The following is a 12947-nucleotide window of genomic DNA, read 5'->3' on the forward strand; positions in this document are numbered from 1 at the left end:
TTTGCTTCTGGCAATTGTCAGTTTGGCTCAAACTCTTATAAGACTTTTTCTTAGGCTGGATGTTCTTTCATCAACAATCTAAGCCACAAAGTATGGGCTTTTAATTTCTGCATGATTCCTTCCCCAAATTAGCATTCATAAAAATTCTGACAGACTTAACTTGGACACAATCGGGAGGGTCCACGGAAAGGGCAAGAGCTTATGAGAGGCGTTGTATACTCTATCATATGAGAACCCTCCAGGAAGAACTCTTTATACCAGAGCTCTATGGTTGTAACATCCCCTCTCAACTTCCGCTTCCCTTCGAGGAGTTCCTTCGGTATCTTGGTCCAGTCCAGTGTGTGCATGTGGCTCGCCATGTCTGCACGTGCTAGACTGCAGTCCTTTCTTATTCCCCCCCAAAATCTTTTGGTGACGGAATACCTAGTTCTGTTTTCCAGGTGACAGCTTGTTAATAAAAAGTCAAAGTGAGAGACAAAAAGTGTTCGAGATCACAGAATTCAATCGGGAACACAGATTCAAGAAGAAACCCAAATTTTGTCCCAATTTCACAATGGATTTTTATGATAAAAGGAAGGGGAATAAATATATGAACAGAAGGACCTTTTATTGATCTTAAGTTACTCTTTAGCTACACAGGTATGCCTCATTTTATTGCACTTCGGGGGGTTCCTTGCTCTTCACAGATTTGCACTTTCATTAGCATGCAGGCAAGACCCTCCACCAGCAAAAAGATTAGGACTAGCTAAAGGCTCAGATAATGGTTAGTATTTTTTAGCAATAAAGTATTTTTTAATTAAGGCATGTACATTGTTTTTCAGTGTCAACAATGCTGTTGACACATAGTACACTACAGTATAGTGGAAACAAAATTTATTTGCACTAGGAAACTAAAAAATTCCTGTTAACTGCTTTATTGCAATACTTGATACTCAAGTGGTCTGCAACTGTATCTCTGAAGTATGCCAGCCCATGGCTGGTGACCGCTTTTAAAGAATGTCTATACACGTCAGTCCTCATGATACGGATACCTGCTTTCCTGTTAGCTTTACAAACAGTCGTTTGTAAGCTAGTGTTGCTTGGTCCACTTCAAAGGTTAATTTGCCCAGTTCAAACACTGCAAAGGTCCAAGGAGCAAGTCATGCAATGGAATGGCTGCTCTAACTCTATTAAAACGACTCCACTTATGTCAATTTTTCACAAGTTCTACCTATGAAAGCCAGGTTTGAAAATGTTGCAGTTGCCTCTAGTTTACTTTGGCCCAAATCCCCCATACAAACAAAACTTTTAAAACAACTTATTACAAGTCCTACAAAGTAACTCGTACAGGGCAAATGACTACACGTGAAACAGACACACACACCACCTTTGAGCCAGTCGAGAAGATGAAACGTTTGGGGCGGGAATGAGCGAGGCTCAGCTCACCGCAGGTGAACTCACGTCGCCTGGGCTTCCTACCTGGGACCGCCCTTGTCGAGGTGGCAACTGGCCTTTCCCGAGGGCTAGACTATCTCGCCAGGCGACGTTGCTCCGCCCTCCCGGGCGCCCTGGGCCCCGCAAGCTCCTGGGGAAGAAAGGAGCCTTCCCCGGGCGGAGGAAGGGGCGGGCGCTGCGGCCCCGGCTCCAGGAAGCGGAGGCGCCCGGGGCATCGCGGTTGCGCTCGGCGGCGATGAGCTCGGCGCTCGGGCTCCCGGGGTCTGGCCCTGCAGGTAGGGGGGTGCCGAGAGCGCGGGCTCCACCGCCTTGCTGGGCGGCCCCAGGAAGTTGCAGGTCCTGGAGAGAAGCGCTTAGGTGCGGTGGGGGCAGCGTAGATTTTGGTACAGGGAAACAATGCGAGGACCTAGCTGTCTCCTGCTTGCGATCCCGGCGCTGGGCGGGTCCCGCCGCCGCCGCCGCCGCCGCCTTTGTCCTCAGCAGGTGATCTCTTCCCTAGCACTGGGCCACTTTAAAGTTCACTGGCTGGCCCCGCCGGGCCTGGTTCGTCCCCCTACCCCACCCCCCGCGCGCCTAGTCATGAAAAGTTGAGTTTTGCAAGTTGGATCTGGTTTTGTTTCCCCACTTTTAAGTAAAAAGTTAAGGAAGTAGTTGCATGCCATAATAATGGGAGCGTGACCGGCCGGCCCTTCGTGTGCCTGGACTTCACCTGGAGACGCTCTCCCGCATCCAGGACACCTACAACTGTGGGTTCGAGTTAAAACCACAGCAGCCGTTCTCTACAAAATAATCAGCTGATGAACGTGTGCTTTTAGAACGCTCTTCCCTGTCACTTATTTCGTTATGTTACTGACAAGACTGAGAAACTCAGAGCCTGGCCGTTAAGTTTTTGTTTGAAGGTTAAAGTGCTAGCAGTCGGGCAGGGTGCCTTTACTTCAGAGCTTTTTATTCTTTGCTGCACAAAACAAGTCTGGCCCCAGGGGCAAGTTGTAGGAGTCATGCGGTCGTTCAGGGCATTGCAGGGCCCTCTGGCTAATTTCCATTTTGGAACAAGTGGTCGGAGATGGGAAGCCGGGCTGGGATCCTGGATGGGGGAGCACTGGGCAGGGCACCTCTGCCCCCACCCCTATTCTTTTGATCACCTTCCTTTTCCTACCTGCTCACTTTCTTTTCTTTCTCCACCCACCCCTTTTCCAGCATGCTCTAGGCAGACGTGGGTTACTCATAGGATTGTTAAACAGACTTGCTAGGAAGTATGGGTAAATTTTCTTAGACACTGCAGTGAATAAAGACCATGACAGTAGAAGCTAGCGAAGTTTGAAGAAATAAACACTTAGTTTAGAAAGGTAGCTGTTCTCTCTCTGGTAGGAGAGAGTTTAGCATGTCGACAGTAAAGAGACTGGATTCCACAGGTAGACCTGACTTTGAATCTCAGCTCTACTGCGCTGATCTTGGACAAGCCTAGCACACTTTCTCTGGCCTGGGGGTTGTGGAGCTGAGTGAGAGAAAGTATCTAAAGTGCCACGCTATTAACAAACAGGGGCTGGTAGAATTATCTGGAGAGAGAGCAAATTAAGGTGAGGAGAAAAAAGGAGTGATTTGTTTTGTAAAAATGAAACGACTTTAAGGAGCAAAGAGGTTAAGAGCCGGGTTTAATGATGGACCCATTTTTGATAAATATTTTGCGAATGAATAGGAACTTATAAATCTGTAATATGCAGTATCTCCTTCATTAAAATTTATTTTCTCTTTGTCAAAAAACCATTCACCCTCTTGGCCAGCATGTACTCATGCAGTATAATGATATTGTTCAAGCCCACCCTTCCTTCTCCTTGGTACATACAGCTTAGAGTGACTGTCAGAGTCATGATGTATTATTTTCTTTGGAACCTGGGTAAAACTGATCAACTCCAGGTCAGTACTGGAATTTAGGACTCCCTACCTTACTGTCACCCTTAGGATGGGCTTTGTCAGTGAGGAGAGGAGAGGTTGGATCAATCAAGTGTCAGGGAGATGCTCTCTAAGGAGAGGTGGGAACACTACCCTCTTGCTAGGAGGTGACCTGTAGGAAGGATCCATACCTTAGGGTCCATTGTGCTTCCTCAAAGACTCAATCAAGAGGTGCATCTTGCTGTGCTATTAGTTTTTGTTTATTCATTACTTCCTCTTTCTTCTTGAGGCTGTTAAGTTTGCTGGGTAAAAACAGATTCATGGATACATGGGCCCTTATTATATAAGATGCTAGATTCATTGTGCTGTCCAGTACAGAAGCCACTGGCCACAAGTGGTTATTTGAATTTAAATTAATTAAAATTAAATTAAAAATTGAGTTCCTAACCTGCATTGGCACACTTCAGGTGCTCAAGAGCCACATGTGGCCAGTGGCTACCATGGGACAGCGGAGGTATAGACCAATTCCATCACCACAGAAAGCCTGAATGCGCAGCACTGTTTGAGGGAGTAGAGAGGGATTCATTGAAAGGTTGTCCAGAGGGTGGGGAAGTTTGATCATGGGTTGGGAGCAGAGGGTCCCCATTATGGGGTTGTAAGTGCCAATGTGTCTTTCAGGAGATCCAAAATCTAAGCCTTTGCCCTGCTCCTCCTCTTCCTGGTCCTATGGTAGTCCAGTATTAGCTACACCCTGTGTTTCAGTTCTCCGGTTTGAATTGTTCCTTCTTTGTTTCAGAGACTGTTCGCAAAAACATTTTCTATAAAACAAAGCGATTTAACATCTCACTTGAGTTCCTTAATCACAAAACTATTATTCTAGGCATATTTTGCAATGAATGCATTTGCATAATATGTCTTCACTTCTTTTTATAATATTCATTGCTATTTTGGAGGTAAGAGTTGGGGGTAAGAAAGCATTGAGTCATGAATTTATAGTTCATTTGTTTACTATTAAAGTTCCCTCCCTTTTCCCTTACCTTTCTTTTCATATTTTAACTTTTAAACGAACCAAAACAGAAAAATCTTAGAATATGAGAGTCAAAAGCACATGAGAATTACTGCTGTTTCACTACTATCAGTCAAAAATTAAATTAACAAAAATCAACTTTTTTTTCATAGGTGAGGAACAAAACATGACAGAAACAGATGCCTTCTATAGGAGGTAAAAATGCGCTTTTTTCTAATAAAGGTCTCCTCTCCTCTTGTGGTGGTCATGATCAGACTACAGAAATCAAAGCAAGGACCCTGGGAGCTGGAAAGTAGAACTGAGTATGTCAGGTTTTAGCATTTGGAGAGCTAATTTGTAGATATGTAGGTTAGTTTCTGCCTCTGGTTGTAAAAGGACCTAGAATGATTTTCAGAATATTTAAGAGTTGATATGGCATGAGCCCTAGAGCTAGAGATGGGCCCGGGTCAGGCCACTGCCCTTGGTTGCTGGATTCTGGAAACCTGGGGGACAGACACCCATGCAGACTGATTGCGGGTGGGCGCTCATGATGGCCGCTGTTTACTAATCGGTATGGAAATATTTCAGGACTTTAATGCTTACTACTGTGACTGTGAGGCTTTCCCAGTGCACACCAGTGACATGTCAGCCTGGCAGAAGAGGAAACAGCAGACCCCTCTCTACACTACGCATTGACCTTGGGCTGGAAGGAGCTCATTATTTAATATTACTTATAGTGATTGTTTTTTAAACTTTTCATTAACAGTGAAATGTTTGATCCGGCAGAAAAGTACAAAATGGATCACAAGAGGAGAGGAATTGCTTTAATCTTCAATCACGAGAGGTTCTTCTGGCACTTGACACTGCCGGAAAGACGGGGCACCAGCGCAGACAGAGACAACCTTAGGCGCAGGTAGTAGTTTTATCTACATGTTAAGGTGATGAGATATTTAAGTGATAACTACTTATCAGAATTTGTCTGCACTGATGAAATAATAGCAAGAGTGTATGAGGATGAGCCTCAGTTGGGCACAACCTCCCTTAAGAACTTGCCTAAGTTTTTTTCCTATCCATGTTCTATTAAATGTTAATAGGCTTTGCATTGTCATCAAAAAAAAAAAAAAAAGAAAAGAAAAAAAAGTTGACCATCGAACAACTCAGAGTTTAGGGGTACTAACCCCCACACAGTCAAAACTCCACATGTAACTTTGATTCCCAAAAAACTTAAATTGTCCCCCAGTGTCCACTGGGGATTGGTTCCAGGACCACACCCCCACCCCAGATATCAAAATTCATGGATGCTCAAGTCCCTTGTATAAAATGGCATAGATCAGTGCACACAGTTGGCCCTCTGCTTCCGTGGACTTCCAGCCGTTGACTGAAAACAGTACAGGTATTATTGAAGAAAATCCACATATAAGTGGATTGACGCAGTTCAAACCCATGTTGTTCAGGAGTCACGTTGTATGTATTTGCATGACATACGATATTCTAACTTGAATCAGTCATCATTAAAATTAAATCCTTTCCTACCATGGGTGATCAGGGAAAACTATCATTGTCATATTTGTTTTTTTATTTCTTCCTAAAGAAAAGTCAATTTATATATCCTAAAATGTATATAGATTCCCCAGATAAGTAGGGTATGTGACAACTTTGAATAGCTCATAAGCTAATGTCCAATTTAATCTATCACCAGATTTTCAGATCTAGGATTCGAAGTGAAATGCTTTAATGATCTTAAAGCAGAAGAGCTACTGCTCAAAATTCATGAGGGTAAGTAGTTTCCGATTCATCTTCCTCTGATGGGATTGAGTACTTCAATTATCCCAGACCGGTCCAAGTAAAATTAACTGTGTCGTAAAAATTCTTATCAATTCATTTAGCATGGGTTATAGGTTTTGGTTATGCCTCTCTGCTTATATGTTACCCACCAGATTTAGACACCTTTGCAAAGTATTATGTCTCTAAAGTTTATATTTAGCATACCACTAGTTACAATCTATTACTCTAGAAATCAATGAAATAACCTTTTTACTTGGCAGTGAAACATCTAAAATGCAAACAGTACAGATGCTGGGCAGTCATTTTTTTTAATTGACTCCTTCTGTTGCCAAGATTTTTACTAGCTTTGAGATTCTGTTGATTTATATACATTATCTCTTAATGTCTACATTACCGTGCCGCACGTATTTTAACAGCTTATGTTTATCATACTAATCACTGCATGCCAGCCTTGGATTTTCAGGTCATTTGCCAACAGACTATTATAACATTTATATAATATAAACTTCAGAGTTTTTGTTATCAACATATAACATTATTATCAGCTGGACATGATTTATTTTTGTACATTGCATAATAATGACCACAATAAGTCTAGTTATCATCCTTCACCGTAAATAGTTACAAATTTTTTTTCTTGTGATGAGGACTTTTTCCTAAAAAATCCTAGGAAAGGATTTACTCTCTCAGCAACTTTCAAATATACAATACATTATTATTGACTATAGTCACCATGCTGTACATTAGATCCCCTGACTTACTTATTTTATAACTGGAAGTTTGTGCCTTTTGACCCCCTTCATCTAATTTTGCCCATCCTTCCCTCCCCTCAGGTAACCACCAATCTATGTCTCTGAGCTTGGTTTTTTGTTTGGTTGGTTTTTTCAGGTTGCACATGTAAGTGAGACCATATTGTATTTGTCTTTCGCTGACTTATTTCACTTAGCATAATGCCCTCAAGTTTCATCCATGTTGTCGCAAATGGCAAGATTTCATTCGTTTTCATAGCTGAATAATATTCCATTGTGTGTGTATGTGTGTAACACAGTTTCTTCATTCATCCATCACTGGACATTTAGGTTGTTTACATATCTAGGCTATTGTAATACTGCATGAACATGGGAGTGCATATATCTTTTTGAATTTGTGTTTTTGTTTTCTTCAGATAAATACCCAGACATGGATTTGCTGGATTATATGGTAGTTTTTGTTTTTGTTTTTAATTTTTTTGAGGAACCTTCACACCAGAGCTCTTCTTTAAACAGTAAATCATTTTAACTGGCTGCTTACCAGGTTTTCTACTTTGTTTGCTCATAAGCTTTGGAGGACATCAGTCTCGTCTTAATACTCTTTTTGAAGCTCTAAGTGTTGTAGACATACTGAAGGTGCTGCATTCATTGGAGTGCAGCAGCACATAGGGAGTTGTTAAGTAATAGTTTCTGGGTCTCTCAGTCTGCCCAGGAAGCTCTCTGCTGTATTCAGAAAACTTTATTGCTAAAATGACTTGGATCTTAAAGTAGGTCTCCCATTTAATCCCTTTATGTTTTACATGTCATCGTTCTGTGTTTTAGAGAAACTAATGAAATCTGTTCAAATTCTATTACTTTGACCTTTAATACTTTTGATTTTTAAAAATCTGATACAGAATGGTATAAATTGGTTAAAAACTAATGTGTGTTGTGTTTCATTATCATATGTATGTAACTTTATTCTCATGTTAGTAAATTGAATTTTTACATGTAGATAATAAGCATCTCATTTTCATTTCTATATGAACTTTTGGGGGACTTTATAGCATCGACCTCTAGCCACGTAGATGCCGATTGCTTTTTATGTGTTTTCCTGAGTCATGGTGAAGACAATCACATTTACGCATACGATGCCAAAATTGAAATTCAGACATTGACTGGCTTGTTTAAAGGAGACAAGTGTCAGAGCCTGGTTGGAAAACCCAAGATATTTATCATTCAGGTAAGACTGATGATGTTATAATCTCAATTATAAAGCCCAGAGTCTGTACATGTGAATATAAAGAACTTAGGGCTATTTCATAAGTAACTTTCTCCAGTAACTGGAAAGGTCCTTTTTGAATTCTAGCTACTCAAGCGCTGCAATTTGAATTATTAGTAGTAATTCTTTCTTAACATAAAGAATAAAAAAAATAAAGATTCTTGGTATCTTTATTACTTGGATTGACATTTGAAATGACTCAAAATAACCAGTGTGCTACTCCATGGCCCAGCCCAGTGTCAAGGTAGAGCCACCAGAGAAAGTGTGTGCTATCTGGAGAATGCAGTGCAAAGCAGCCTACTCAGACTGGGTCGGGTTCTGCTGGAGCTGGAGGGCATGTGAGCCAGTGGGAAGGATGCAGCCATAGAGATCTAGTCCCAGCTTGCTTCATCCTTCCACATTCTCTTTTAAACCAAGATGCTGTTTCCCCTGTGCCATATTGGCATTAGGGATAAAAATATTTCGGGGGCCTAAATAATGTCATCTGGTATGTCAATAAGGATTTTGAACAAACGAGATGATTCCAGATATTCCAGTGCTGTGGTCTGTTTCCATGAACAGTATGGAGGACATAATCACATTCTATATCCCGCCATAGAGCCTTAAGGGGAGGGTGATTTCCTGGTTTCTTGTTTGGATAACTGCATTGGCCTATCTGTAGGATGGGCAGTGGGGGTCCAGGTCTAGGACCTAAGAGAGGCAGCCTGGGTTGGAGAAATAAATGTGGAAGGAATGAGATGAATGGTAATGAGAGCCATGGGGCAGATGGGTTTACTCACATCAAGTATAGCCTGAAAACTGAGTGTCGGACAGAACTGAGGGACACATGTGAAGAATGAGCATGAGAGATGCTGAGGAGGGTGGCCCAGAGAAAAAGAAACATGACATGATTGCTTCATGGGAAAGGGAGGGACCAGTATGGTCAAAGAAGAGAGAATTGGAATAACTAAGGAGCCACAAAGGAATAAAATACTTGGCCAAATTATTTTATTTCTCTGTGTCTCAAATTCTTCATCTATGAGTTGGGAATAGAACAGCACTGCCTTCTGGGGTGGTTGCAAGGACAAAATGACTTGGCCTAACAAATGAAAAACATTTAGAACAGTGCCTCGCACATGGCAGCCCTCAGTTTAAGGCTGCCTCTTATTCTTACCACAGTTGATTTGGCAACTGATGACATGGAAGTTCCAGGTGTCCTACATTATATTAGGAAGACAGTGAAAAATAAGGTCTGAAAACAAGCCTGACAATTCTACATAAGATTAAAATCTCCCTGTAAAAATAGGATATGAAGGGCCTTCTAGTTATCTAACTTTGAAATCACTCATGACTTTTTTTTTTTTTTGTGCCTTTTAAAGCTTATTAATTCTTTAACCATTTCATAATTTATTTTCTTGCAGTTCTGGAGAAATCTGGGGTCAAGGTGTTAACAGGGTTGATTTCTCCTCAGGCTTCTCTCTTTGGCTTGCAGATGCCTGTCTTACCCCTCTATCTCCTCATGGTCTTTCCTCTGTGTCTGAGTCATAATCTCTTATAAGGACACCAGTCATAGTGGATTAAGTCTCGCCCACATGACCTTATTGTACCTTAATTATTTCTTTAAAGACCATATGTCCAAATAGTCGAATTTGAGGCAGTGGGAGTTAGAACTTCAACATATAAATTTTGGGAGGACGGGGATAAAACTGAGCCCCTACACTTAGGCAAATACTATAGCTTTTAAAAGAAAGGGTGACTCCTGGTGCTATGGTGTGGTTAATCCAGAAGGAGTTTTTAAGCCACAGCAGTTTTCTCTATAGTGTACCTTTCGATCAGCATAATTTAGTGTATAGTTGATGATACCAATTTTTCAAAAACATTAACTAAAAGAAAATGTAAGTAAGGAAAAAACTGTCAGCTTCAGTGTGCTCTAAACCTGAATGTTTTGTTTTTGAAGTGCCTATAAAGTGACTTCTGTTGATGTTGACACGAAGGGGTACTGAATTATATATCCACTGCAAACATTAAGCATTGGGAAGAAAAGAGTAGGTGAGTAAAGGGAGTGGTGTTTCTCTTTGTGTCGTAGGCATGTCGGGGAAACCAGCATGATGTGCCAGTCAGACCTGTGGACGCAGTGGATCATCATACAGACCAGCTGGATGCCAATGTCACCCAAGTGGATGCAGCCTCAGTTTACACACTGCCTGCCGGAGCAGATTTCCTCATGTGTTACTCTGTTGCAGAAGGTGAGTGCTTAATACAAATACAGAATTGCCTTTCTTGGCTAATTTCCATTCCACCTTGGCTTGAGTAGGATCAGGTCTTTCTACTGGGATACGGAGAGTTGGTCCTGAAGTTTACAGGCTTAGGATGGATTTCTTTGATCACATAGTACAGCGGTACATCAAAGTATAAAATATCTTATAGAAAAATCATCCCTGAGAACTAAATTCTAAAGCTACAAGTCTAATTATATCAAATATTAGCACCTGCTATCAATTACTGATGGTATTGTGTTCATATTCATGAGAAGCTTTGTTGAAAAATATTTGATAATGATCATTCTTTTTCAGTAAATGATTTTGTTTTTTAAAGGTTTTCCCTTTTTAAAAAATTAAGTTTTATGGTGACATTGGTTAACGAAATCTGATAAATGTTCTTTTTAATCTCTTGTCTTTAAAAATCATTGCCTGGTGACTCTTGGGAATGTTTTGGTAATGAAGAAATTACACAGAATTAACCTCATTTTTATAGAACTATATAGAATTAATCCCTTTTCCCACATGAGAATAGTCAACAGAGAAAAAAATTTTAAACTGTATCATAGACACATCTTAATCTTCTCCAAGAATTTTTGAGAATTTATACTGTAATGGTGATTTGTAAAGGTGTTTTTTAGTTACAATTACTGAAACCCAGAAACTTTCAGTGCCCTTTTCTCCCTGTCTTTTTTAGGTTATTATTCTCATCGGGAAACTGTGAGTGGCTCATGGTACATTCAAGATTTGTGTGAAATGCTGGGAACATTTGGCTCCTCCTTGGAGTTCACAGAACTCCTCACCCTGGTGAACAGGAAGGTTTCTCGACGCCGTGTGGACTTCTGCAAAGACCCAAGTGCAATTGGAAAGAAGCAGGTCCCTTGCTTTGCCTCCATGCTAACGAAAAAGCTGTATTTCTTTCCAAAATCTAAGTGATGGGGTTGTTTTATATATTTGTATTCAAAATAGATTCCCCTTTTTTATGTAAATAACACCAGGTTGAAGCTTATAGTACAGCAATTTTGAAATGGTTTAAGGTTTAACTTTTTAAAAAGGAAATAGTTCATTTTGGACATAGTGAGTTTGCTCTATGTAGAAACGAAATCCTCAGGGAATTACTATAAAAATCCACAAACATTTGTAATACTTGATTTTTATAAGTTGCAAATATCTGGGTGACTTAACTGGTATTTTGTTTATTTTTTAATAAAGGTTTATAATGTTTTTAAAGGTTTTTGAAACCCAAGATTTAGTTGTTTTCCTTTAATTTTGAAATTCATGTTTTGCAAATTTTTCTAATTCACATTTTCCTGTGCGTAATTTATACACAAATGTTTTTATTTATGTACATGAATTTATATACAAGAATTGTTTTAGTTGGTCATGTAAATTAATCTACATTAGAATTATCACTTTTTGTATAGAACTTTAAAAAAATCAGCCTTTAAGAACATTATATGGCATTCTGAGGAAGAAATATAAAATCGTTAATTCTTAAGTCAGTATAGCCTAAACACTTGCAAAATTTGATTCTGTCAATTTCTTCCATGTTAAGTTACCATACATCATCATTCCCACTCACAGACCATTATGTTGATGGAATAGATAATACTTTTAAGGTTCGATTCTTAATGATCCATACAAATTGAATAATATTGTTTTGTTAATAACCTGCCAGAGGCTAAAGATGGTTAACTGTTTGGGCTTTTGGTAACTGAAACTTGTGAGTTGCTACTTCAAAAGCTATAGTTTACATATATTATTTCGGTTAGTGTTCAAAAATTATGCTAACTATGTGCTATGGTTAGTGAGACATTTGTACCTTTTCTTGTGGTTATGACAGGGGCTTCAGTGGCAGTTGAATGTTTTACTTTCCTTTAACACCTTACTACAGGCGTTGCCATCACTGTCTCTGCTTCCAAGAGCTAATGATGACAAAAACGGTCCTTAGTGTTTCTGATGAACTGATGAACACTGGCTTGGCCTTCTAGGTAAAGATTCTACAATTCTGGTTACTTAAGAGAAATTAGCTGGTGTTAATAAAGAGCTCTAAAACAAAACAAAAAGACAGACTGTTTTTTCCTCAAATGTGATAGGTCAAAGGGTTTATTTGAATAAAATCCTCTTGTTCAGATGCAGTGACGTTGGTACCTACATATCTGGGCACCAAATTGCCATCAAATCTCAGGCTGTGGAAACAATGGGGACATAATTGAGTCCTGTATGAAACCGTTGTCTTAGAATGAGACAGTCCTTTTGTAATAAAATTAACGTGTGATGTGTTCGGATTCCTTTAATTTTCTTTCCAATCCTTTCAGACGTACAACTTGGAATGTGAGTAGAAAGATCATATACTGTTTATGTTTTTAAATAATTGACTTAGAAAGTTTTAAAATAAATGACATGTGTCATTTAGAGAAACCACATTTTAAATATTAAAAAGGTCAGAGTGTCCTGCCTATTATCACAGCTATTGTCCTCTCAGTACTCAGAAATCAGTCACCTGCCATAAAGTACAATGTGACTTACCCACAGCTCCTTCTTTGAAGAAAAAGAATTATACTTCTTATTTTACTTAGTAAAGT

At 39.8% G+C, this 12947-nt stretch overlaps 1 protein-coding gene across 1 annotated transcript; it reads left to right on the forward strand.

The window, feature by feature from the left end:
* The first annotated feature begins 1390 nt into the window (after window positions 1-1390).
* On the forward strand, window positions 1391-12650 carry CASP6 (caspase 6). The gene is made up of 7 exons (XM_016140837.2): window positions 1391-1709; window positions 4504-4546; window positions 5097-5243; window positions 6030-6106; window positions 7911-8086; window positions 10191-10350; window positions 11060-12650. The coding sequence occupies exons 1-7, from the start codon at window positions 1406-1408 to the stop codon at window positions 11296-11298; spliced, it is 1146 nt and encodes a 381-aa protein (XP_015996323.2). The 5' UTR covers window positions 1391-1405; the 3' UTR covers window positions 11299-12650.
* Window positions 12651-12947: the final 297 nt, after the last annotated feature.

The sequence above is a fragment of the Rousettus aegyptiacus genome, unplaced genomic scaffold (assembly GCF_014176215.1).
Source record: "Rousettus aegyptiacus isolate mRouAeg1 unplaced genomic scaffold, mRouAeg1.p scaffold_m13_p_10, whole genome shotgun sequence".
Classification (NCBI taxonomy): Eukaryota; Metazoa; Chordata; class Mammalia; order Chiroptera; family Pteropodidae; genus Rousettus; species Rousettus aegyptiacus.